The sequence below is a fragment of the Miscanthus floridulus genome, chromosome 3, assembly GCF_019320115.1.
Source record: "Miscanthus floridulus cultivar M001 chromosome 3, ASM1932011v1, whole genome shotgun sequence".
In the NCBI taxonomy this organism is placed as follows: Eukaryota; Viridiplantae; Streptophyta; class Magnoliopsida; order Poales; family Poaceae; genus Miscanthus; species Miscanthus floridulus.
The window spans coordinates 112230324-112258068 of NC_089582.1; the positions used below are offsets into that span (position 1 = coordinate 112230324).

General features: G+C 48.4%; 2 protein-coding genes across 4 annotated transcripts; one reads left to right on the forward strand and one right to left on the reverse strand.

Annotated features, from left to right (window-relative positions):
* Positions 1-3887: 3887 nt before the first annotated feature.
* On the reverse strand, positions 3888-9707 carry LOC136546504 (protein PIN-LIKES 3-like). Its single transcript, XM_066538480.1, has 12 exons — positions 9640-9707; positions 9357-9497; positions 7315-7489; positions 7088-7167; positions 6839-6963; positions 5642-5763; positions 5312-5533; positions 5119-5211; positions 4814-4914; positions 4494-4546; positions 4115-4303; positions 3888-4012 (listed from the first exon to the last, which is right to left on the reverse strand). The coding sequence occupies exons 3-12, from the start codon at positions 7447-7449 to the stop codon at positions 3888-3890; spliced, it is 1245 nt and encodes a 414-aa protein (XP_066394577.1). The 5' UTR covers positions 7450-7489; positions 9357-9497; positions 9640-9707.
* A 975-nt stretch (positions 9708-10682) lies between these two features.
* LOC136546505 (splicing factor U2af small subunit A-like) lies at positions 10683-12375 on the forward strand. 3 transcript variants are annotated; one of them, XM_066538482.1, is made up of 3 exons: positions 10689-10833; positions 10988-12167; positions 12198-12375. In XM_066538482.1, the coding sequence occupies exon 2, from the start codon at positions 11300-11302 to the stop codon at positions 12155-12157; it is 858 nt and encodes a 285-aa protein (XP_066394579.1). In that variant the 5' UTR covers positions 10689-10833; positions 10988-11299; the 3' UTR covers positions 12158-12167; positions 12198-12375. The 3 variants fall into 3 exon arrangements, with proteins under 3 accessions (XP_066394580.1, XP_066394579.1, XP_066394578.1); XM_066538483.1 differs by having other exon boundaries at positions 10683-10833; positions 11241-12375; XM_066538481.1 differs by having other exon boundaries at positions 10988-12375.
* The last annotated feature ends 15370 nt before the right edge of the window (positions 12376-27745 follow it).

A 27745-nucleotide genomic window follows, 5' to 3' on the forward strand; every position in this document is an offset into this window, starting at 1 on the left:
ACGGGCTTAAGTTGGCTAAATCGTTTGCTCTGGCGGATGATTTTCTTACTCAATTTCGTATAATTGGTCGGTTCTGTTACAGGGACCATACGATGTTGTTCACGGTGCGAAGGGTGCGCTCGGCATGTCCGTTCTGCTGAGAGGTGTATGGGCATGACATTCGGAAGACGACTCCATGAGTGAGGAAAAACGTGCGGGCGGAGAAGTGGTCAAACTCACGGGCGTTGTCGCAACAAAAACAATCAAGCAGAAGGAGACAAACCCTAGTCTCAACCAACAAACAAAGGGCAAAGCCTGTTACCTATGTCAGTCTATGTGCATGCCGAAGAGTCGATCATCTTCAACGGTGTGCAGCATATGACAATCCCACCTCAATCTTGGTCTAATACTATTTTCGTTTGAAAATGATGAACCAAATGCGAGTCTAATATATATAGCCCTCAAAATGATCATAAAAAAAGAATATACTATCTTTTTTTTAACCACGCCACTTTGGTTCAACCAAATAGACAAAATGAATTAGAACACGCGACTCTCGTGTAAATCAAATATAACATGAACCACTCTCCACAAATGTGTACCACATGACTATTAAAGAACATGTGTTGCATGGCCTATTTGCTACCCACTCTGCTCCAAATTTAGTCTCGCACAGCTTAGTTTAACCCGTGAAACAGCTTGATAAGTAGTTTTTTTAGTGAAGCTATGCTGTTTTGAAAAAAGTTTTTAGCAAAATAGCTTCACAAACAACTCATAAGAGAGAGCTAGAATAAGCTACTATTTTCAGTTTTATCATAACTCATGTCTTTGTGAGAAGAGAAGAAAAATAGTTTTACCCATGAAGTTGTTTTGAAAATAAGTGTTTGGCAAAAAAAACTCATAATAGCTTATGAAACTGTTGTGAGCTGTGTCAAATAGACTTTTAGTTCGCTTCTTTGTCCTATGTCTAACTTCTTTAATTTTAAACAAATTTATATACAAAATACATCAATATCTATGATATAAAGTAAGTTTCGTTCAATCATATCATTCAATAAGTATACGTTGATAGTCCATTTATTTATACTTATAGATGTCAATATATTTTTATAAACACTTCACATAAATTAGAAAAATTAGTGAATTGCAATGCGGAAATGATGAAGTAAAAAGCAAAACTTCCAATAAACAAGGCACGAACGCGCTGCAGGACGGAAAGGCACACCCGCACGCATATGTGGCCGCACGGCTTATCCTGGCCGTCGGTTCTTCATGGGTCCCACTAGTGAATAGATTTTTTTCATCCATCCATCTCTCTCCAGCACTTCGCACAGCCCCGATCGTCGCCATTGCTGCGTCTGCGGCCACCTCGTCCGCCCCGGCCTCCTCCGCCCCCAGCTTCGGCTCCGGCCCCTTCCTCCGTCGTGCCGACGTCGCCCGGACCTCCGCCGCCCCCAGCTCCGGCTCTAGCCCCGGCCTCCGACGCCGCCACCGCGCCAGCTCCGGCCCCGGTCTCCGCCGCGCCGTCCTCCGACGCACCCAGTCGCCACCCCCGGCTCCGGCCCCGGGCATACTCGCATCCACCGTGCCAGCTCGGACCACCTCGTCCTTCACCGTGCCCCGTCGCCCAATGACCACCTCGTCCTTCACCGCGCCCCGTGGCCTAATGCCGCGTCCCCGGCCTCTGCGTCCCCACCTCGCAGACGCCAGTTCCGAGCCGCATGAATCTTAACGCCTTCCTGTGGCCAGGATAAGCCTGGGGCACGACGTCATCCTACTCGTGGTCGGGGATTTTTTAAATCTTTTTTATTCAATATTCTAATAATAATAGCTCCTAATTTTTTTTCGGATCTAACCTTTACGCGACCAAATAAGGTTGTTTCGCCGTATACACCGGCCGGGCAAGACGGCGTTTTCGAGACCAAATAACGTTGTTGTGCCGGATACGGCAACATCCGCCATGTTGTACGGTGCTTTTGACATGAAAAACGCAAGACTAAATCTTTAAAAAATCATGACTTTTTGATACTATGTAAGATAAAATTTATATAAAAATTAAAAATCTCGATAAGATCTATAACTTTATGATTTTGATTTTTTTTTTCCATTTGAGGACATTACGATGCTAAAAAAAATAATATAAAATTTCAAAAATATAATAACCGCGTGCTGTTGTTTGTCACAGTAGACAAATAATATTTTTTCCATATGGTGCCAAATGAAAATACATTTTATATCAAAGTTGTAACTCTCAATGAGATCTACAACTTTATAGTTTTGAGTTTTCACATTTGGAATCGTTAAGATATTCAAAAAAAATAATATAAAATTTCAGTAGCATAATAATCGCGTACTAGCACTTATCGTATTAGAAAAATAATATCACTTTTGTATCTTGTCAAATGAAGGTACTTTTTTATATCAAAGTTAGAGCTCTCAATGAGATCTATAACTTTTATTTAAAAGGTATTTCTATGTGACATCAAATAAGAAATATACGATTTTTCTAAAATGATAAGTTTCGATACATGATTAATATGCTGAAAAAACTTTATATTAGTTTTTAGAGTATGTTGACGACCGCAAATATGAAAACTTAAAACTATAAACTTGTAAATCTCACTAAGGGCTACAATTTTGATATAAAATTTATCTTCATTTGACACCATACAAAAACGATATTATTTTTCTAATGCGACAAGCGTTAGTACGCGATTATTATGCTGCTGAAATTTTATATTATTTTTTCGTGCATCTTAACGATCTCAAATGTAAAAACTCAAAACTAAAAAGTTATAGATGTTATTGAGAGCTACAACTTTCATGTAAAAAGTATCTTTATTTGACAACATATAAAAAATAATATTATTTTTCTAATGCGACGGGCGCTCGTACGTGGCTATTATGCTCCTGAAATTTTATATTATTTTTTGAGCATCTTAACGTTCTTAAATGAAAAAAAACTGAAAACTAGAAAGTTATAGATCTTATTATAAGCTACAATTTTCATATAAATTTCTTTTTCATCCGATATCGTATTAAAGAGTTATTATTTTTCAAAGGTGTTGTCTTGTCACGCCCCGGTGGCGTGACAGAGTTTTTCACGTCGAAAACGTCGTCTAGCACGACAGATGTTGCCGCACCCATGCATATGACACGGTAACATTAAAAGGATCAAATCTGTAAAAAAAAATTTAGGAGCAATTGTTATTGAAATATTGAATAAAAAAAATTAGGAAAATAAAATTCTCCCCGGGTTCTCCCCGGGCCGGCAGCACGCGTGGCCAGTGTCCGAGTCCGACTCGCATGGGTTGTTCCTGTCCGTCCGGCCGTCCCGTACTCCTCCCGTGAAAAAGAAGAAAAGAAAAAGGAAAAAATAAAACAAGAGAAAGAGGAGGGTATTGGGCTGGGCCGCCATTCTCACGCAGAGGCAAAAAAACGCGAGCCGCGTTCTGCGTGAAGCAACCCACAACGCGGCGTCACGTTCCCGTGCGGCCGGGGCGCAAGCATGGCGGAGCGCCGGAGCCGGTACGGGCACGGGCATATTGTCCAGTCCAGCTGCGGGGACACTCCGCCACTGCCGTGCCCGAGGCGATGGACAGAGATCACGGCGCGGCCATGCGTTCCTGCCACGGCCTGCGTGCGGTGTAGAGGCCTAGAGGGGATGGCACGGGACGGCAAGGCGCTGCCTGCAGGAGGAGTGCAGGGTACCGGCTGCAGTTGTCTCCGACCCGAGTGCCTGAAGCGTGCGGAGCGGCGGGCAGGAAGCACCGCCGTGCTCGTGCTTCCTGCCAATCGACGCCGCCAGTTCTCTCCGGTGGCCAAAGTAGAGGTGTTTCAATTCCATTTTCCAAATTTTTAACAATACAACATTTCCGGCCTCGTGTGTCCTGACTACTGACGCGGGCTCACGACAGCATCCACATGAAGAAGGCGGACCAGATGGTCACGGCGACGGTGGCGAGCGCGTACACCCAGACGAAGATCACCGAGCACTCGCTCTCCCCGACGCCAAACAGCTGCATTATAGTCCCTGGAAAAAAGATACAGCACCCACTTCACTTGCAGACGAGCACGCATAATATCTTCAAAAATAAAACTACCAGGCTACGCAGGGGGTGCATTATTATATTACCGATGTTCAATGCGGGTGGCACGGCATACTGCAGATGGAGGATGAACTGGTAAAGGGGGTCTGGCTGGATGAGGCCCAGCCGGACTGCTCCCTTCACCAGCGCGGTGCCGAGCAGCGGAAGCAGAATGTATCTCACAACTATGACGCCGGCTATCACCGACGGTGGAACACTTGCCCTGCCCCGTACTCCTGGTAATAAGAGTTTCGTGCATCATGCATGCTTGTGCTCATCAGATTTGATTTATGTGTTTTCTTTGTCATAATATGACAGTTAAAGATAACACAACATTATATGCATGCATGGTATGCATGCATGATACTGTTGTTTGCGGTCAGAGCAAAGCAAAAGTTACCATTCAGAAGTAATAAAAAAAGTTACCGTTCAGAAGGTTTGCTCCCATTATCAATGTGATGGATGGAATTGCTCCTCCACTGTACAGGGCACAACCCATGAAACTGATTAGATATCCAGACTAGGAACTACCTAGAGGTAAGGGGTAAGACGGCCCTGTTCGCTTCGCTGAAAAGACAAATTAAAAAGTAATGTTCGTTGATTTGATACGAGAGAAAACACTGTTTATTCGCTGAAAAAGTTCGGCTCATAACACAACAGGATTAAAAAAAAAAAGATAACAAAATTTAACTAATCAAGAGGACCAAGTATGTTCACAAAGTTAAGGAGTGTAGAACTATATATACCCTATCAATTCAGACGATTCCTGTAGGACACGAAGTGGAGCGTTGTCGCCAATTATAGCATTTCTGATCAGAGGTGTTCCTCCAATTATGAAGCCGACAATCTACAAAAGTTCCATAGGGATTGCCTCATTATGTTGAAAGCGGTACAGACAAGGGATCAAGCAAAATAGCCTTCTTTTGCGATTTTAAGGTTGCAGAGATATCTTGCGGATATAGCGATCGCAGCAATTACCATTGGGTTTCGGTTAAAAAATAAACATGATATTATAATAAAATAGAGTTAATAGCTCATCAAACCAGTGTACCACTGCAATGGTTGAAGGAGCAAAGAGTTTCTTCAAGTCAACTGCTTCAGAAATTGATGATAAGAACTTTCGTGCTCTCTTCAACATTGGTTCCTACACAACTTTAAATCTTATAGTGCTCCAAGCAAGCAAAACTGTAGAACATATAGAGCAGTGCAACTTGTGTAAGAAAAATCTTTCAGCCTTGACAAACCTTATTTTTAGCAGGAACTATTCTCGTCGATAACAAAGGGAGTGTACATTCATTGGTGCAATCATTTGAGGTGGAGCAGTTCTCTTCTGCAATAGTTGCTGTAGCATTTCCTGAATTTAACACTTTCGTTTCATTTGTTTGAGCATTGTCATCTCCTTGCGTCACGTTTGATGTGACACGAACAATATTATACACAATAGACCATAGGAAAATGGCACCGATCTGTAGCAAGCCATTCACATTAGTGACTGAGTTTTGCAACTGATTGCAAGCATAAGCAGGCTTACAAAAATGGAAATATACTAAATACTCAAGCAACAATTGACTTACAGCCATTGAGAGTGAAGAATATGCTAGTCCAAGATTCTGACAAACATCAGGTGCTCCAAATGGGCTTCCTTTCTCTTTGCAAAGAGCTGGAATGATAATGAGAAAAATATTGCCCAAATTGCCTGCATTTGACCCAGCAAGTTGACAACAGTTTATGAAAATATAAGAAAGGGCAAAATATGAGTGTTAGAATAAGTTCATTTCTATGCATGTCTAATCAGGGTCAATATTCAGAGAAAGAGCCTTAGAATTGCTGATCCGGTAATAAACTAGCTCGTTTTGGCTTCTAGATTCAAGTAACGAAGGTTATCTTGACATGTACAAGATACTACTAATTGTGAAACTAGCTTGCATCAGCTTTGGCTATCAGCGCCCTGTTCGTTTGGGCTGGTTTGGCCTATAAACCATGACTGAAAGTACTGTTGGCTGGTTTGGTGTGAGAGAAAAATACTGTTCGTGCTGATAAGCCATGGCTTATAAGCCAGATACGAGCAAGCGAACATGCTGCAGGCTTTCCGGTAGTGGCTGCCCCTGCCGCACCTTATAAAGTTTAAAGATGGTGACTTTTGTAAGATAACAATAAATATTTTGGTGATTCTTGCTTTTGATTTGGTTCTGCTCCCTCCGTTCCAAATTGTAAGATATTTTGGCTTTCTAGCTGCGTTGTTAGACATAGTATATATCTAAGTGCATGTAGCAAAGTCTATGTATCTAGAAAAGCCAAAATATTCTACAGTTTGGAATGGAGGGAGCACTAGCTAGTGTTCGGAAGCTTGTATCTACCAGCAAAACATAAGTTTTTTGACAACGAAACTTGATTCTTCAGTTGTCCTTTTCACTCGTATCTTGATTCCTTACTTGACTATTTGCTAGGATCGTTCTAACTAGCTTCAAGTTGAATGTCTGTAAGATTTTCAAAGGAATAAAGTGGGTAAATAAAGAATGTATATTTACGAAGTAAGTTCTACTCTGCACATCCAATCTGATCTAGAGCCACTCCCTTCAAAGATGAACTAGAGCCATGGGAATAATTGCTCCTTCACAAAGCACCGAAATCTAGAGCAAATAGACACGCATATAGCCTATCTGAGATAGCAATAAGCATTTGAAGGTTCTGCACTATGTTTATCTAAAAATTGAAGTTTAATCATTAATTACTAATAATTGCAAAAAAGGTGTGTAAGTACACTTAGTTACCAGCAGAACAACAACCCAAAATGAGGCCTCTTTGCTTGGCAGGTGCTCTTGTAACTCTTACCACAATCCATCCAAAGAATAAACCAAAGGTAAAACCAAGAAGAACATTTACTGGCAAAAACCACCTGAATTAGGGAAAATAAGTAATCCTCTTATTTATTTCTCATTATAATAATACACAAAGTATTTGGATGCGCTAGATAGTTAAGTTAGCATTTAGCCACTTAATTGCCATTGTTGAATACTCACAGTTTAGCCAAGCTTTCCATGGTGATTGTTTTTGCCAAATAGATTGCAACAAGGGAGGGACTGAATACATAAAATACTACCTGAAGAGAAAAGAAAGATATAGAAACTTTAGAAAAAGGATGCTGTGGCCCGTGGCCAGTATTAATAAGATAAAATCATGACACAATATGTTAAAACTCTTTGTTTAGATCAATTACTGCTTTCGTGCAGTCTTTTACATTACTTACATTATTTAAATGTTTTCTTGCTTCTTTGCTTAGTATGCCAGCAAAATCAGTTGCTAAAAACGACCCAACACCGGCTACCAGAAGCATGTTAAAGACCGGAACACATGCTGTGACGAAGAGTTCTACGAGATCCATATTTCACTTTGAGGATTCAAATTATGCAATGCTTCTTATCCTGAAATGAATCATAAAATTTGTGTGAAGTACTTGATACAAGATTATAATAGGCAAAAGTACTAAGCAACATAATCTTTAGGTTTGATGTGAGTATTTGGTTTAATTTACAACATTCTGATGAACTTTTAACCGTAGAAAGCTAAGACGGTCCGAGAGATGGTGCATTATCAACAAACAGACCATACAAAAAAAAACAAGCAAAACAATAAACCTATGTGAAAAGTTGCAAAAGTTCTAATAAAAAAATACAATAGACCCAAAAGTTTCCTTTATCCAAAACAACAGAGACTAGTGCTCTCTCCAGTCTCTTAAGTCACAAAATTCAAACTATTAGCTCCCCCACAATCAAGAAAAGTAAGGACACCAAAGCCTTTCAAACGTTGGAGCCATTTATAAGGGTTTGTTTGGAATTTAGATCTCTACAATTAATAGTTACCTGCTAAAAATAGCTGAGGACCTATCTGAATCCTCAGTTAATAAGTCTAGCTAATGTCTTACCTACCACCAGCTAATAATTAGTTGGTTTCTCCTAGCTAACACAGCTAATAATTAGCTGGGAGGTCCAAACTGGGTCTAAATCAAGACCCGATCCTAGATACTGTCAAACAACTGCGAGATGTATGCGACATTAATGCTTCTCCCAGTGTCGATGGAAACATGGTACGGTGCCATGTGCCCCATGATTCCAATGCCCCAGAAATGCGACGCGAAACAATCTCGCTCCCACAGTGAAAAATCATCTCCTGAGATGTATCACGTTCCTCGATCCTGTTCCACGACCCAACCAATCGTCCCATGAACTTTGTGACTCTGGCTTCTCCCCTCTTGAAGGATTCCACCCAAGAAGAGTACGAAGAAAAGGTTGGCTACCATCCAAATTCTAAACGGTAGGTTTGCATGCTGTCAACGGCCAATATATTGGCCTTGCACTCTGAGGCCGGCATCCAAACGTGTATCTGACAAGCTAAGCGCTGGCTTGCTCTGTGCTTCTTACGAGAAGCGCAAATAAACCCTGAAGCCCATCCAAATCTAGCCGTGGGGTTTCAGTTTAGTACTGGCTACGCTACCTACCTGCCGTTTAACAGCACACTGGTCCAGAGAGACACGCCCACATTGAATCCCGCAAAGGCCGTTGAAAATCCCGATGATTGAACGGAACTGAGGCCCTGTTTGGATCCATGGGTTAGAGCTAGTTTGGGCTAGTTAGAGCTCAACTAGCTCTAAAGTAGCCAAACAGAAGGGCTAGAGTGGGTTATTTGCAACTAGCCCACCCTAAAAAACTATCCCCCCAAAGAGGTGATTATTTGGGTTAGTTGGGGCTATTTGAGGTGGGGTCCACTGTTTTCTCTCTACTTTCACCCGCACCAATGATTTGGAAAGCACATTTATTATCATTTTAACCCTTGTATCCAAACATCTCTTAGGCTAGAGTTAGTTCAGGGCTAGTCCTGAGCTAGAAACTAACTCTAACCTCTAGCTGTGCTAGAGTATCCAAATAGGGCCTGAGTATGAGATTTCAAGAACCTAGCGGGATCCTCTGGACCTGCTGATCCTGATAAAGGAGGGAATGCGAGCGCTCATATATCGCTCAAGAACAGCATCAGACTTCATAACGCGATCCAGGAACAGCCGCGCCGAGCTAGACGATGTCCAATGCCCAATGGGGAGAAGGGCCAAGGGGAGCGCTCCCTCTCCCTCTCCCTCTCCGGCGCTCCCACTCTTCTGATCGGAATTGCGTTGCCCGGACCACGAGTCCACGAAGATGTGATCGAGATATAGAGCTGGTAGCGGCCGCGGCTGCGATTGCCGGCGGCGGGCTGGCTGGTTCCGTGGCCTCCTTTGCCTCGGAGTCGCTCGTCACCTACCTGCGTCACGGTGTGCAGCGTGCTCGAACTCTGAATTTTCTTGCTCCTCTGACCTCTCCTATTGCGGCCTGGCGAGTTTGTTTGTGGTGGGTCAATTTGACTGCCCGCAGAACGTTGGGCGTGCGCCATCGAACATCGTGCCTGTATTCACGTACGTTGCCGGTTAGAGATCTGTTTATTTATTTATTAACAAACCAACCTCTCATAAATAAAACAATCAAGCAAAAGTAGACAAACCCTCGTCTCAAGTCTCAACCAACAAACTAAGGGCAAAGCCTGTTACCTATGTCTATGGGCATGACGAAGAGTCGATCGTCTTCAAAGGTGCTCTGCAGCATATGACACACCCACCTCAATCTTGGTCTAATACCATTCTCGTTTGAAAAAAAAATGATGAACCAAATGCGAGTCTAATATATATAGCCCTGAAAATGATCATCAAATAGGATTATAGTGTCCTTTTTTAACCACCCTATTTTGGTTCAACCAGATAGACAAAATGAATTAGAACATGCGTGTCCCATGTGAAACAAACACAGCTTCAACCACTCTCCAAATGGAGTGTACCACATGATTGTCAAAGAACATGTGTTGAGTGGCCTATTTGCTAGTTCCAAATTTAGTTCACTTCTTTGTCCTACGTCTAACTTCCCTAATTTTGAACAAATTTATATAAAATTACATTAATATCTATAATGTAATATTAAATTATTCACTAAATATATCTTGATAGATCATTTATTTATACTTATAGGTGTTAATATATTTGCCTAAAAAACTTAACATAAATTAGAAAAAAGATTGACTTAAAATAAAGGTAAGTGAACTACAATTCAGAACTGATGAAGTAAAAAAAGCAAACAACTTTCAACATCTTTCCGCTTACGGTTGATAAGATTGTCTTTAGTCATATTTTTAAATGGTAATTTCAACTTTTAATTCTATTTGATTTGATTGATTGCATAACTTATGCCTAGTTTAAAATAAAAGATTCCATTTTTCTAAAAATAGCAATCTCTCCCTGTTATCGGCTCCTGATAGTAGTAAAGGAGGAGGGCCAAAACAATCATTTCCTTTTTGATTGAGGACCAATCAATGTTTTTGTGTTCTCTCATTCTTGTGCCCTCGTCAACTCTCCTCGTCCTTGTACCCTCGCCGATAAAGCCCCTGGACCCTGGCTGTCTCACTCCAACTTTCTCTCTGTTAGAGGAGAATGGCGTGGGCTGGAATTACAAAAAAATTTCATGCTGGGCCGACATGGGCTTCACGAGCCCACGCTCTGTGGAAGGTTCTAGTAACCACCAGTGTCACCAATCAGGACCGTCCGATTGGAAATTAGCAGCCGGATGAAGCTTCATTCACAGCCCTTATATGCGCTTCTAGACGCGATTCGAAGCATCCACCAAATCCAGCGGGTCCGTACTCATCTGCTTCCCCCCGGGCTCCGGCTACGGCGGCGCTGCTCTCTGGTAAACAGGTAAACCTCCTCTCCCCTATCTATGGCGCGGCGTATTAGAGATGTCTGGATGTACGTGCGTATCGGGTTTAGGATCGGATTGCGCCTGCTGCGACATATACCGTGTCCATTTGTTTCCCCATGGATTGATACTTTCTCTGTCGATTCTTATCAGGTCGGAAGATGTTGGATCTTCCGCTACAAATCGACGCATAAAGGATAAGATTAGTTTTATTTCCGTCAAATTTCTTTTACTCGAAATTGAAGCGGCTGCTATTTTGAAGGTTTCTTCTCCGGGAAAAATTCAGATCCCTGATGCTGTTACCTAGCGAGTTCATGGGCTTATTGGATTATTACTATTTGTTTGTCAATCCTAGCTGTTGCATATTGTGTGCCTGTAATTCCTGACCTTTGAATTGAAACCACAGAAATCTCTAGGCGACGAATCGAGTCGAGCAGGTAGAGGTAGAGGTGGAATCAGGCACCCATGGCTGAGCATCTCGCGTCCATCTTTGGCACGGAGAAGGACCGCGTGAACTGCCCCTTCTACTTCAAGATCGGCGCGTGCCGCCACGGCGATCGGTGCTCTCGCCTGCACAACAAGCCGTCCATCTCCCCGACGCTGCTGCTGTGCAATATGTACCAGCGGCCGGACATGATCACCCCGGGCGTGGACGCGCAGGGCAACCCCATCGACCCGGAGCGGATCCAGGAGGACTTCGAGGACTTCTACGAGGACATCTTCGAGGAGCTGAGCAAGCACGGCGAGATCGAGAGCCTCCACGTCTGCGACAACCTCGCGGACCACATGATCGGGAACGTGTACGTGCAGTTCCGCGAGGAGGAGCAGGCGGCCCGCGCCCTGCAGGCGCTGCAGGGCCGCTACTACTCGGGCCGCCCCATCATCGCCGAGTTCTCGCCGGTGACGGACTTCCGGGAGGCCACCTGCCGTCAGTTCGAGGAGCACAGCTGCAACCGCGGCGGATACTGCAACTTCATGCACGTCAAGCAGGTCGGCCGCGACCTGCGGCGGAAGCTGTTCGGCCACCTGCATCGCTCCCACCGGAGCCACAGCCGGGGCAGCCGCAGCCCGAGCCCGTACCGCCGCCGCGGTAGCTCGTCCAGGTCCAGGGACCGCGACGATGACCATGACTATTACTACTACAATTACCGTAGCGTCAGCCGCAGGAGCAGCGAGAGACACCGCAGCCACGACAGCGACGGGAGCCGCCGTCGGCGCGGGCGGTCGAGGAGCCGGAGCAGGAGCTCGTTGAGGGAAGGCAGCGAGGAGCGGAGGGCGAAGATTGAGCAGTGGAACCGCGAGCGGGAGGCAGCGCAGGTGTGACTGTGAGCAGGTTCCCCTCTCTGCCGGCTGCAGCATGCAGGTTGCTGCAGTGTTGTTGTCATTGCCAGGTTACTGAATCTGTCATGTATTTCAGTTTAGTCAGGATCAGGTCGTAATTGAATCTAAAGATTGAATTGTGACCTCTTTGCTGTGGACTGGTTGTCATTGAACTTTGATTTGGATGTGCTGACGAAATCTACTTCTTGTTTGAGTAATAACTTCTCTGATGGTCAAGTGGCGCTAAATGGTTGCATTGAGCTTGTGTCCAAAGAAAGAAAGAAAACCAATTGTAAGCATCTATTGATGATCTCCAAAGATGCATAGAGAGGATTTTCAGAGAGGTGGGCATCTTAACAAATTTCTTCTCACAGCACATTGAGAATCATACATGTCCTTTGTGTTCTGAAAATCATCTGTTTGTCTATGTTTTGGGGAGTATTGAAAAATAATCTCCTAATAATGTTATGTTTTGGGAGTACGGTGGTTTGTCTGTCAATTGATAATGTAACGTCGTTGTGTTCGGCGGTCATGATTACTTTTGGTTTTGAGTTACCAAAACGCTTAGCGGCCATGATTACATTTGGTTTTGAGTTACGAAAACGCTAGATGCAGGCGTCCGTCCCGTCGGACACAGCATCTCACTCTGTTTCGCCCGCCTCTCTCTAAAAAAAAAAAAAAAAATCTGACTCCGCCTCACGTCGTCTCGGCTTCACCGTGTCGTGCGGTCGTCCGCCCGCCACACTTCGGAGCGTCGCAGCCGCCATCCCCCGCGGAGCCTCTATCTCGCGTCGCGGCCTACTCTTGGCGTGCCGCCGCCGCCATCTCCTGCGGCGCGCAGCGCCGTACCCCATGGCGCCTTCGTCCCCCTGGGAGAGGAGGAATCCTTCGCCAAGGTATGCAGCCGGCCGCCCCACCAACTGCAACTGCTGCTGAACCTGGTCGCCGGTGTCTCGCCCTCTGCTCCAAGCTCCATGTGCGTGCTTGGCGACTGCAGCGACGCCTCCGTCCCTGCCGTGGCATGCCGTGCTCCGTCCTCCGCCATGCTCAGGCCAGGCACCAGGAGAGGGGGCCGTCGCTAGTCGGGCCTAGGCCAGGCGCAGGCGTAGCTGGCCGCTGCCAGGCTGTGCCACCATCCTCGGCCACCGGTGGCCGGAACCGGCCGTTCATCGCTCTGCTCTCTGTCGCACGGGAGAAGGACGAAAAACACATGTTGCAAGTGTACATTTCAAGTGTTTTAGATGTGTCATAGGTATGTTGCATGTGTTTCAGATGGATGTTGCAAAAGTAGATCGGAATGTTGCATAATTGCAAGCTTCTATTCTCAATGTTCCATCTTTTTTTGCGACGTATGTTGCAAATGTGTTTATCTAAATGTTGCGTATGTTTTTCAATGGTTTCAAGCGTTTTTCACGTATTTTTGCAAGTGTGTTTCGTATGCATGTTTCAAATATTTTATTTTCTTTAGAAGTATGCTATAATTGTTGCATCTGGATGTTTTAAAATAAGATCGGGGTTCTCCTCACCTACTGCTCCATCGCCTCCGTGTCCAGCGCGGAAAGCAAGGGCAGGCGTAGGCGGTCTCCATGCGCGGGTGTACGGCAACATGCAGCATGTGCAACAGTAGCAAGTGGGCACGCAGCATTAGCAGGCGTGGGCTAGAAAGCACAGCAGGTGTGGGCCGGCGCAGCAGGGGAGGCATGGGCGGGCAGGCGCAGCAGTGCAGCAAGCTGAGGCAGGTGCAGCGGCGCGGGCGTCCGGATGAAGGGCTCCGGACGCTAGCCACGCCCTTTGAGTTATCGACTCAACGTTTATATGACTCGTTTTCATAAAGTAGTTCATAAAGTAACCCCTAAAAGGTGTACAATATAATTCACAAAAATTTTCACCAGTAAACGGAGACTATTTTTTGGGTTGGGAAACAGAAAACCTATGTAAGATTACAGTCGGCCACAAGGTCGCAATAACCTTCAATATGCCTATCATCAGAAATATTTGGATTTGGATCAGCGTCAAATGGAACACAATCTTTTTTCCTTCATGAACGCAAAAAGTTTGGATATCTGAGATTGTGGCCATTTTTCTGTAGTGTCCTTGATACTTTGAATGTGCTGATGGAAACATAGGAACTAGTTAGTTATCTTCAGGGACGAGCTTGTGCTAACGATTTGAGCGCTACTAATTCAGTATACTATAAACAGAACCACTTTGCTCCGTACTGCCGTTGCAAACAAATTGGAATTGTAGTGGAACTTGAGGGAAAACAATTTTGTCCAAGAGCATTTCAAGGTCACTGTTTCTTGTCCTTTGGACTTGTCATGTTGCTGGGATGTCTCATAAGATTGCATACTATAATTTAGGCCCTGTTTAGTTCCCTCCCAAAATATTAAATTTTTCAAGATTCACCGTCACATCGAATCTTTAGACGCATGCATGAAGCATTAAATATAAATAAAAAATAAAACTAATTACACAGTTTAGACGAAATCCACGAGACGAATCTTTTAAGCCTAATTAGTCCATGATTAGACACTAATTGCCAAATAACAACGAAAACGCTACCGCATCATTTTGCCAAAAATTTCGGCAGCCAAACTGGCCCTTAGCAGCTATTAAGGACCTTTGCCTTGTTCGCTGGTGGGTGCTGGTGCTGGTTTGGGCTGGCTGGTGCTGGTTTTTTTGAGAGAAAAATACTGTTGACTGGTTGAATAAGCCTGGCTGAAACCAACAAACGAACAGGGTACTTGTACCAGAGTTCTGCATTTGATGATGCTTGGCTGGGTAGCTGTCCTGTCCACCGTACTGGGAACAGGCTGATTCAACATGCTTCCACAACAACGTCATTTCACAATCGATAAGTGGAATTCTCATGGGTGTAGGGTTGGGGAGCAGAGATAACTAACCCAAGCCACCATTGTTTGAGGATCACATAACCATCTTGAAACCCAGGGATTCTCCCTTTGGGCTAGTTTGGATCAATCATTCTCATGAGAAATTGGTGTATCCAAACTAGCCCTCCGTATTCTCAGTTGAGAATAAGAAGAAAAAATCATCATCAAGAAAACAATGAAGCTTACATATGATGCATTGATGCAGCAATAGATGACGGCAATCACGAGATTATTCTATTATCAAAGTATAATACTGCTACTGCCTTGCCACATTTTCTTATACAACCTGACAGTGGGCATTTTGAGGCGTCTACCATTTTGATATGCTTTTCTGATGAGAGCTGGCCCATTGTTGCTGTGACGAAAATACCTGATTGTGCCGTACAGAGACGCGTTACTGTTATTCAATTAGAGAGGACTTGGTCATTATTATTGTGCCCGTTGTTTCCCGATGGTCCAGATTACCATCAACGCAAGAGAGTGGTTAGTTGCATTTCCGGCGATTGTCAGTTCTAGGAACCAGCTTTGAATGTCGAGCTCTGGTTTCTAGTTTGCAAGATTCAGACTCTAGCCTTTGCTCCAGCAGCTCACTTTGTTCCAAACTTCTACAAAAAGTGTAGCACTATCTCCAGGCTCCTTCTGCATAGGGCGCTGAAGTAGTCATTCCTCCATCCCCTTAGCACCAATCTGTCATTCGTCCATAGCCGGTTTTGCAAGAGAAGCTAGGCAAAGAATTTGACCAGCGGTGGCTCTTTTGCTTTCCATATCAGTTTGGGAAAGGATAACTTGTGTTGTCAGCTGAATTGGATTTTGTAGGCTGAGCGTGTGGAGTATTCGCCTGTGGTTTCGAGAGTCCAGGTAATCTCATCATCATGTGTATCTTCTGCGTTGAACATGATGTTGCAGAAGATGACGGCAATCACAAGATTAATATATTATCGAAGTATAATACTGCTACTGCCTTGCCACATTTTTTTATACAACCTGACAGTGGGCATTTTGAGGCGTCTACCATTCTGATATCCTTTTCTTACGAGAGCTGGCCCATTGTTCTTGTGTAGCAAAAATACCTGATTGCGCCGTACAGAGACGCGTTACTGTTATTCAACAATTAGAGAGGACTTGGTCATTATGAGATAGATGCGGCGACGGAAGGATGCCTCGTAGGAACCAATCCCAGGACGCCTTGGCATTTCCTGCCTTGTGCCTTCACACTTGACAACATTATTGTGATAGCCGAGGTCACTCTGCTTTTAGCCTGCTGCCAAGTGCCAGCCAACAACCAGGTCCAAAGGACATCCGAGCAGCCGCAGGCAGACAAATTTAGCTGAAACTAGTTGGTTGTGTGAAAAAGAAATACCGTAGCGGTGAAAGATGCCGGCCCGGTCCTGTGAATTAGTGACCCAGAGCGGAGCTAAAAAAATAGGCCCGTCTTTAATATAACTCTAATAATATAATGATGTTTCAAATAAATATAATATATTATTTTTTTTATTCTTGTGATTGTATGAAGTCTTCTATCCTTTTCTTTTTTTTGTTTTCTTACTTCCACATGCATGCTTTTTGGGTAACATGAGTTTACTATAAATTTAGAAATTAGAAAGTAATTTAAGAAAATTATACAATACTCAATTTAGTTTCAGAATTTCAGAAAATTCAATGTGGTACTAAACATGCGTGCTCCACCGTAAGGGATTCCTAAATCCCAAATCTAAAGAATATATACTTGACATACATACACAAGCACAATCAAGGGGCTTAGGGGCAATTTCTTACCTGCGTTGCGTCCGTACGTACGCAGACCGGGAATTGAGAGTGGGCCGGCGGCCGGTCGCTGGTTCTAGTTGTTGCCGTGAGCACGCGATGCCGACGCACCACCGCGCACGCGTAGTCTCATAGAGTCGCAGGTCGCAGCGGGGAAGAAGGCAGTCGCGGCCGCACGACGGAAGTGCAGAACGTGGAGTCGCCGATGCGGAAGCCAATTAGCTGAATCGGTGCGAGGGAAGACAAATTGGCAGCCACGTACATGCCTTTCTAGCTTGCTGGGCTCTAGCTTTGGGGGTTGGGGCCATAGAACGAATATACTATACCTACTTACGTATCTGGGGTCAGGCCCCTTAGCGTCGAGGGCCCTGTTCGGCCGCACAGCTCGAACCCCCCCCCCCCCCCCCCCAAGGTTGGGCCTGGAAAGATGCACAGTGATTTATGAGAGAAGCAGCCGGCTGGTCTGAAAAAATCAGACCAGTGAAGGCAGCGAGGCCGGAGTAAGCCGGCGAGGACGTCAGCTTGGGCGCGCCGGCCGGCTACGACGACAACGCCGCTACCACTGTCGCCGCTCTTGCACGCTGCTTCCCTAGCTAGATCCGTTAGCATTGGAGCTGTGCACGTACGCGAGGCCTCCCGTGTGGGTCAACCCAATGCTAGAGGAGCTTGCTGCCTCGCTCATCGTGAGCCCCCTGGCAGGAGCACCAGCGCCTAGGTGTTCGCCTGCTTCGGCGGCGGCCCTCTCAGGAAGTGGACGCATCGCTGATGGACACCTGCTCTTCGAAGAAGACTGCCCAGTGGACGACGGACTCGTCTCCGTTGTCGCCTGTGCACGGGTCACCATAGGTCATGCCGCCACGGGCACAGTCACACGGAACGCGGTATGTTGCAGTGTTCCCCGTTCCAAGAGCTTTTGTTCCGGATCGCGGAACGGGGATGGCGCGGTATGGTCACAGGAACATGCCTGGGTCGCGAATTGGGACGACGTACCAAAAGAACCGGATCAAGAGAAGGAGAGAAGGGGACGGAGTACCAGCTGCAGCGTCGGACAGCGGCGGCGGTGCTAGGGTCGAGCGGCGCGGCGTCGCAGCGTCGAACGGCGGCTGTCGGGGACCAATACTAGGGTACCCGAAGAGGAGGAGCTAATGACCATCAACATTGACTCATCCGAGCAGTCAAGAGCACAAGCTCCGCTTCGCCCGGCCTCTAGGAGAGGGCACCGCCTCGCCCTCTGCCTCGCCTGACCCTTGGGTCTGCGCTCCGCCTCGCCTGATCCTTGGGTGTGCGCTCCGCCTCGCCCGACCCTTGGGTGTGCGCTCCGCCTCGCCCGGCCTCTAGGGAGGACTCCGCCTCACCCGACCCTTGGGTCTGCGCTCCGCCTCGCCCGACCCTTGGGTGTGCGCTCCGCCTCGCCCGATCCTTGGGTGTGCGCTCCGTCTCGCCCGACCCTTGGGTCTGCACTCCGTCTCGCCCGGCCTCTAGGGGAGGACTCCACCTCGCCCGACCCCGAGGCCACGGGCTCCGCCTCGCCCAATGCTTGGGTGTGCGCTCCTCCTCGCCAGACCCTTGGGTGTGCGCTCCGCCTCGCCCGACCCTTGGGTCTGCGCTCCGTCTTGCCCGGCCTCTTGGGGAGGACTCCGCCTTGTCCGACCCCGAGGTCATGGGCTCCACCTTGCCCGACGGAGACCCATACTGCCGCCAACCACTCTAGGTCCAAATGTATGGGCCTGAGTCAAAGCTTTGGCACCAGGGAAGAGATCGGCATGCCCCGATGTAACCCATGGCCTTAATGGGCCATACCAGAGGATTCACATCTAGAACAACATCGGGTGTACCGATGCTGTTCTGCCTAACCCCCATACGAACACTAACGGGCGTGTTAGTTCACCACGATGTTCATCAGGACAGAGTGGAGCGCCATGACCAGCATATGACGCCTGCGCATGGCGCTAGTGATGGATAGGACCACAAAAAGCCGTCCCTGTTGACATCTATAGGGTCGGCGGGACCCACATGAAGGAGAAGAAGGACCTGGTGATCCTGAAGGCCTCTGGCTCTCTCTCTCGTTCTTCTTTTTCCTCCACTGTAACCTATGCTTTCCCTTGGCCTATAAAAGGGAAAGTAGGGCATCCCATAAGGGGCATTGCAACACATCACATTGATTCAGGCTAGATCCGATCGAACCATCACAAACACATCGAACCCTGAACACACGACTGAGCAGTAACCGAGCACTCTCGGCACTCGTTCATTCCTTCCATTAGAGACTCAGGACCCGTCCCTCTCTCGCCCATTTGTAATCCCTACTGTAAACTTTCAGTGCTAGTAACACGAGCAGCAGTGACGAACTGGACGTAGGGACTTTTTACCCGAACCAGTATAAACCTCGTGTTCTCTAAGCACACCATCCGAGCCAGACGTGTAATATTAGAAATTTACTTGTTGGTGGTGACTCAAAACACCGACAGTTGACGCGTCAGGTAGGAGCCTTTTGCGCGTCTCGAGATCCAACACTAGGCCTCGGATGGCTAGTGACGACATCAGCTGGGTCTCGGGAGCACACGTGTGCTTCGAGGACCTGGACTTCATCATCACGACAGAGGGAGAGCTGGCATAGGTTCTTGCCGCCGCCCAACCTCTCCACTCCGCTGGCCTCGATGCGATCGCCGAGGCGCTTAAGGAGTTGCAGCTATAGGCACCGGAGGCCCACGCTCCTAGGGGCGACCAGCTCCTCGGCTTCGACTACGGGAGGTTAGAGCGCCAGCTCAGCACCTTCCTGGGACCCCGACCGTCCTAGGAGGATCTACGCCACCTCACTTTCTCGTTCGCCAACATCATGGTACAGCTTGCCGAGGGAGAGCCCCTCTCCCTAGAATACCTCCTCTGGAGCACCACGATAGCGCTCCCTTTTGGTCTCTGCAACGCCACAGAGACCGTTGACCACCCTATAGCGCAACGCACGCCTCCATCCCCCATGAACGATGAGTTCATGGGGATGACCGAATATATCGCGGAGTCTTTCCATGACCTCCTCGTAGGAGAATCAGAGTCACCCTCTAGCTCTGACTCTAGCAGGGGGAGCCATCACCCCTTTCGTGAGTGTTTCATGGTAGGTACCCCCAAGGGACATGTCGAAAGCATCCACGAGGAAGAGGCTACCCCAACAAATGACCTCGATGACTATGTCGAGGGGATGCAGGGCCCCACCTCGCCAGCGGGTGGAGCAGCTGAAGACCCGACACCAAGAGCTCGGGGAAGCATGACTCTAGCTCGAGCAGGAACGCACGGAGCTCAATCGAGAGATCGAGCGCCACAGAGACGGTGGGCGTGCATGCGCCATGGCCCGCGACGAGAACCGGAGGATCATCGATGACGATGAAGCACTCCCGCACTTCACCCGGGCGAGCCAGAACATCATCGCTGCGGCGGCCTTGCTCTGAGGGCTTCCAAGGTCCACAACGCCCAAAGACTATTGGGCCCATCACGAGATTCACACGCTACTCGAGCGTGTGGCCGCACAGCAGGCCGAGAGCTCGCTGTCTTGGCGACGCGAGCTCGACGCCAGCCAGTGCAGGCCCTTAGAGCGACCCAACAAGGACACGTCAGTCCACAAGGCAGCACAAGGCGATAGGCTACACATCGCGGTCCTGGTACATGAGCGTCTTAGCCACAACCGTGACACGCGTGTCACCCTCGACGCCTACAGGCATGTCCATGGCCATCAGAGGGAGGGAGCTAGCCATGGCTACCAACCTTGTCGTGGCGGACACTACGATAGTGGCGAGGACCGAAGCCTGAGCCCTAGCCTGCCGAGACCTCAGGCCTTCGGCCGACACATCCTCAACGTCACCTTCCCGCCACGGTACCGACCACCAACCAACATCCTAAAATACTCTGGGGAAACAAACCCTAGACTATGGCTTGAGGATTATCAGCTTGCTTGCCAAGCCGGTGGAGCAGATAATGATGATTTTATTATCCACAACCTTCCATTGTTCCTAGCCGATTCAGCGTGAACATGGTTGGAATACATTTCGCCCAACAAAATCCAAAGTTGGGCGGACCTAAAAGGGATCTTCATGGGAAACTTCCAGGGCACATACAAGCATCCTAGGAACCCATGAGATCTCAAAAACTACTGATAGACGGCTGGAGAAACCCTTCGTGGATACATCCGACGCTTCTCCCAGCAGTGTAACGAGCTGCCCAACGTCGCCGACGCCGACGTCATAGGAGCCTTCCTGTCTAGGGCCACCTGTGAGTTCCTGGTCCACAATCTGGGATGTAAGGGTTTGTGAACCACTAAGGAGCTCCTCGACATCGCCACCAGCCACGCCTCCAGTGAGGAGGTGGTCGGAATAATCTTCGACCGTCTCAAGGGTAAGGCAAAGTGGGACGAGGATGCTGGTGAAGGCGCCTCCAACCATCCCAGCAAGAAGAAGAACAAGCAGTGGCACAAGGGCTCGCTCGTGGCCACCGCCGACCGCAAGGGGGGTCAAAAGCCCATCGAGGGCACCCCGGACCACTTCGAGAAGCTACTCGAAGGGCCATGTCCGAACCATGCTTTCCCCGTGAAGCATCTATACAAGGACTGCGGCCTCATGAAGCAGTACTTGTCCAGGGGATTCAACAAGGGGGGCATGGGAAGGACCCTAAGCCAACCGTGGATGACACCGAGGGGAGGGACGATGGCTTTCCGATGCTAGATGGTTGCCTCATGATCTTCGGAGGGTTGGCGGCCTACGACTCTAAGCGCTGCTAGAAGCTCATGCGTCGTGAGGTCTATACGATTGAGCTAATGACGCCTACCTTCCTCTGATGGTCGGAGTCTGCCATAACCTTTGATCAGACCGACCACCCGGAGAGCATCCTGCAACCAAGGAGATATCCACTCGTGGCCGATGCGATCATCGGCATGAAGCGGCTCACCAAGGTACTGATGGATGGAGGAAGCGGCCTCAACATCATGTGTGCCGAAACGCTTGATGCCATGGGCATCGACCGATCACGTGTTCGACCGACCAGAGTGCCTTTCCACGGCATCGTGCCTGAAAAGCAGGCCGTGCCACTTGGGCAGATCGATCTGCCTGTCACCTTTGGGGATCTGTCCAATTATAGGATGGAGACCCTCACCTTCGAGGAGGTCAGGTTCCATGGAACCTACCACGCCATCCTAAGACATCCATGCTACATGAAGTTCATGACTGTCCCTAACTACACCTATCTAAAGTTGAAGATGCCATGATCGTGTAGGCTCATCACCATCGACACCTCCTTCCAGCATGCCTACAAATGCGAGGTCGAGTGCTGCGATCACGCCACGACAATCGTCACCTCCAAAGAGCTTGCGACCATCTAGAAGGAGGTCGCCAAAGAAGCACCCAACCCCAAGAAGTTGGCCAGGTCTTTTGAGCCTGTAGAGGGCGCCAAGGAGGTCCTCATAGACCCCAGTGGCTCTAAGGGCCAAGTGCTGCACATTGGCACCGTGCTTTCCTCCGAATAGGAAAGTGTGCTCATCGACTTCCTCCACGCCAACAGAGACATCTTTGCATCAAAACCCTTGGACATGCTAGGCATTCCGAGAGAAGTCACCGAGCACGCCTTGAAGGTCAGGCCAAGCTCCAAGCCAGTGAAACAGCGCCTACGTCGCTTCAATGAGGGAAAATGCAGGGCCATCAGTGAGGAGATCGTGAAGCTTTTGGCGACCAGGTTCATCAAGGAAGTGTACCACCCTGAGTGGTTAGCCAATCCCATCCTTGTATGAAAGAAGAGCAGAAAATGGAGAATGTGTGTTGCCACACATAGACCAAGTAGTCAACTCTACCTCAGGGTGCGAAACCCTTTGCTTCCTTGATGCATACTCCGGGTACCATCAAATCATGATGAAAGAGTCCAACCAGCTCATGACATCTTTCATCACCCTTTTTAGATTATTCTGCTATGTCACAATGACGTTCGATCTAAAGAATGCGGGGTCTATGTACCAGCATTATATGATCAAGTGTTTCGGGGACCTCATCGGGCGAACCATTGAGGCTTACGTGGACAACATCGTGGTCAAGTCCAAATAGGCAGACCACGTCGTAGCCGACCTTGAGCAGACCTTCACAAAACTCCGAGCAAACGACATTAAGCTCAACCCTGAGAAATGCGTTTTTGGGGTCCCAAGGGGCATGTTGCTGGTTTTCATCGTCTCCGAGCGTAGCATCAAAGCCAACCTAGAGAAGATCTCAGCCATCACAAGGATGGGCCTGATTCAGAACATAAAGGGGTATAGCGAGTTACAGGGTGCCTCACCACGCTCAGCCGCTTCATCTCGCACCTCAGTGAATGAGGACTCCTCCTCTATCGGCTTCTAAAGAAGGCTGACCGTTTCGAATGGACGCCTAAGGCCTAGGAGGCGCTTGACATGGTCAAGTAGCTTCTGATGAAGGCCCCGATCCTAGTTCCTCTGACCAATGAAGAACCACTTTTGTTCTACATTGCGGCCACCATGCAAGTGGTTAGCGCCACCTTGGTGGTGGAGCGAGAAGAAGAGGGCACACCCTCAAAGTACAGCGCCCCGTATACTTCATCAGCGAGGTCCTATCCGATTCCAAGACCCACTACCCCCAAATCTAGAAGCTCCTATATGCCATCCTCATTGCTAAGAGGAAGCTACGCCACTACTTCGAGTCACATCCGGTGATGGTCGTGAAGTCCTTCTCCGTCAGTGAGGTCATCCAAAACCAAGATGCCACGGGAAGAATCATGAAGTGGGCACTCGAGCTGATGGGTCAAGGCATTTTGTATGCCTCCTAGACGGCCATCAAGTCCCAAGTGCTGGCTGATTTTATTGTAGAGTGGACCGATGTCCAAATACCGCTAGCAGTAGTCGACCAGGAGTACTGGACGATGTACTTCGATGGGTCGCTGATGAAGAAAGGCACTGGCATGGGGCTAGTCTTTGTTTTGCCCCTTGGGGTACGCATGAGGTGCATGGTTCACATCCATTTCCCCTCCTTCAATAATGTGGTCGAATATGAGGCACTCATCAATGGCCTATGCATCGCCATCGAGTTGGGTATTCGACGCCTCGACGTCTGGGGTGACTCCCAGCTAGTCATTGACCAAGTCATGAAGGAGTCGAGCTACCACAACACCAAGATGGCTGCATACTATCGAGAAGTCCGCCAGCTGGAGGACAAGTTTGATGGCCTCGAGCTCAATCACATCCCAAGGCATCTCAACAAGGTGGCTAACATACTAGCAAAAGCAACATCTGGCCAAGAGCCAGTGCCAACAGGTGTCTTTGCCAGCGATTAGCACAAGCCCTCGGTCCTCTATGAGGAGCCAGAACAAGCCAGTGATGCCCCCTGCCCTGGGCTTGGAGGCTAACTAGCCGTCGGCTCCATCCGACCCTGAAGTCATGGAGCTTGACAAGGATCTAGCGATGAAGCTTGACCCTCTAGCCGACTGGAGGATGCCTTACCTTGACTACCTCCTCCGCAAGGCACTGTCGATGGACAAGACGGAAGCTTGGTGGCTCACGCATCGTGCCAAGTCCTTTGTCCTTATTTAGGGCGTGCTCTATAAGCAAAGCCATACTAGCATCCTGCATGCTGCATCCCTATCGAACAAGGGAAGCGGTTGTTAAGTGATATCCACGGTGGGGTCTACAGTCATCATGCCGCGCCTAGAACCCTGGTCGGAAATGCATTCCAACAAGGCTTCTACTGGCCAACCGCGGTAGTCAACGCTGAACAGATTATGTGCACCTACGAAGGGTGCTAGTACTATGCCTATTAGACCCACCTACCGGCCCAAGCACTCTAGATGATCCCCATCACATGGTCGTTCGTGGTCTAGGGGCTCAATCTGGTCGGACCTCTCAAGAGGGCACCTGGGGACTATACACACTTGCTTGTCACCATAGACAAGTTTACAAATTGGGTAGAGGCTTGATCGATCTCCACGATCAAGTCTGAGCAAGCCATGCTGTTCTTCCTTGACATCGTCCATCGCTTTGGAGTCCCGAACTCCATCATCATGGACAATGGCATGTAGTTCACCAAATAAAGTTCCTCTGATTCTATGATGAATACCATATCCATATTAATTGGGCCACTATGGCACACCCCCGCATGAATGGGCATGTCGAGCGCGCAAATGGCATGGTCCTATGAGGCCGCAAGCCTAGGATCTTCAACTAGTTGAACAAGTTTGGCAGATGATGGGTCGCGGAGCTTCCCGCGGTGCTCTGGAGCCTACGGACGACCCCCAGCTGGGCCACCGGCTACACACCATTCTTCATGGTCTACGGTTCCAAGGCTATTCTCCCGACCAACCTCGACTACGGAGCACCAAGTGTCAGGGCATACAATGAACAAGGAGCCGAGGCATCCCTTGAGGATGACATGGACCAGCTAGATGAAGCGCGCGATGTCACCCTCCTCTGCTCGGCCAATTACCAGCAAGTGTTGCACCGGTACCACAGCCATCGAGTGCGGGGTTGGGCCTTCAACATCGGAGACCTGGTGCTCTGCCTCATCTAGAGCAACAAGGACTGTCACAAGCTCTCTCCACCATGGGAGGGACCATACGTCGTCGTGGAGGTGCTTTGACCAGGCGCCTACGAGCTCAAGACCATCAATGGCGAAGTCTTCACCAATGCCTAGAACATCGAGCAACTACGTCATTTTTACCCTTAATAAATGCATACTTTCTCTTATCAGTTTTGCTATCAATGCCCCAATCTTTAGTGACACCCAACCCCAGCAACGGTGAGGTGTTGGGCCTCACTCGGGGGCTAATAAGAGCGCATCTATCCAGTAGATATTCTCTATGCTCGACCCTTTCTCATGTTAAGACCTAGAAGTGAGGTTTACGAAAACAAACTTTGAGTATAACTAGTCGGACTGCGAGAAACCTACGCCCCAGCGGCTATGATGTCTTTGCTCACCAGCGTGATTAGAGTTTTTTCCACGCCTCGGGCTTTTTGGCCTTAGCTATAGAGAGCAATGGGACGTGTTTAAGAGCATGTCCACCTAGCAAACGTTTCTCTATGCCCAACACCCTCTCACGTTGAGACCTAGAAGCTAGGGTTGCGAAAACAAACTCTGAGTAAAACTAGTTAGACTACGAGGGACCTACACCTCGGCGGCTATGACATCTTTGCTCACCAACGTGATCAAAGTTTGTTCACCCACACCCCGAGATTTATGGCCTCAATGACAGAAAAGGTCAGAACACACTAACCTTTTTATACGAAAAGGGGAGAAAGGCTAAAAAGTTGTTCGGTCATAACGAAATTTAAGAGCTTATCCATTTATTACAAGATTCGCCGCCTGGCTTATCTACCTAACTAAATCCTTGGGGGGATGATCTCATCCTCTATCTCCATAGGTAAGTCCTATGTCAGTGGGTCACACAGGTCCATTGGACGACTGGGCCGCTACCGAGAGATGGATAAGGAGCAGTAGGATGCCTCATGCGGGTTGTGCCGACTCCGTCACGAACGACGGACCTAGATTCCACTCGAGCATATCCGGTAAGAGCTCCCTGAACCCATCACTCATGCCATCGAGGTAAGTCCTATGCCAGTGGGTCACCCAAGTCGATCGGACAATTCGAGCCGCTGTCAAGAGATGGGTCAACCTTACTTTATGTGCGTTTTCTCTTATTAATTTTGCTATCGAGCCCCGACCCTAGCAACGACAAGGGGTCGGGCCTCACTCAGGGGTTGGAAAGAGTGTCTATTCGGTAGACATTCTCTATGTTTGACCCCTTCTCACATTAAAAACTAGAGGTAAGGTGTGCGGAAACAAACTTTGAGTAAAACTGGTTGGACCGCAAGAAACCACGCCCCAGCGGCTACGGCGTTTTTTGCTCACCAGTGTGATCAGAGTTTTTGTCCCCGCACCCCGAGCTTTAGCCTCTGCCTTCTCAGGAAGGGCTTGGAGGGGCCCACCTATGGAATCTCCATTGAGGAGAGGCCGATAGGTCGCCTAAGTCGATCGAACGGCTCGGGCCACTGTCGAGAGACAGATAGGGAGCAGTAGGATGCCCCATGCAGGTTACGCCGGCTCCGTCATGAATGATGGACCTGGACCCCATATGGACATATCCGGTAAGAGCTCCCTAAACCCATCACTCGAGCCATCGAGGTAACTTTATCGACCCCCACTTTTCTTTTCCATTGCATGATCATTCATTCATCCATTCTCATGCATTCATTCATTCATTCATCCATACATTCATCCCATACATCCAAGCATTGCATATGCAATTGCTGCATCACAACGCTTCGCGTCATGTCACAAAGCGGTAGTCATCTCATTCGATATGAGCAGCGATTGACCGAGGTTCGAAGGCCGGCCCGCGAAGGGCTCAAGGCTACCTCGCGTCAAACAGAGCCAAGGGAGAAAAATGTAGATGACACCTAGTGGCCTTGCCCAACCCTGCTCAGAAGCGGACAAGGACATCTAGACCTTTCTCATTCAATCCTAACCTCGAGCCAAGCTCATAGAATCTCCATCGAGGAGAGGCCAGCAGGCCACCTGAGTTGCTCTCCGGAGCAACACGAGCATCTGCTGGGAGGCGTGTTAAGGAGCAGTGGAATACCAAATGAGGGCTATGCCGACCCCATCAGCGAACGATGAACTCAGATTCCACTCAAACATGCCCGTTATCGAGCTCACTGAGCACGACACTTGAGCCATCGAGGCACGTGTCGTTAGCTCAACCCCTCCGGTTGCGGAAACCACGGATGGGGTGACGCACGAAACTCGGCCGACCCCTACCAAGCCCAACAAGGCTCGGGGGTTCGAGCCACCTGACCCTAACTCAGGAATCCAACTGACCAGGGTTTGAAGGCTGACCCATGAAGGGCTTGAGGCCACCTCGCGTTGACCAGAGCCAGGGGAGAAAATGCTGATGAGCCCTAGCGGCCTTCGCC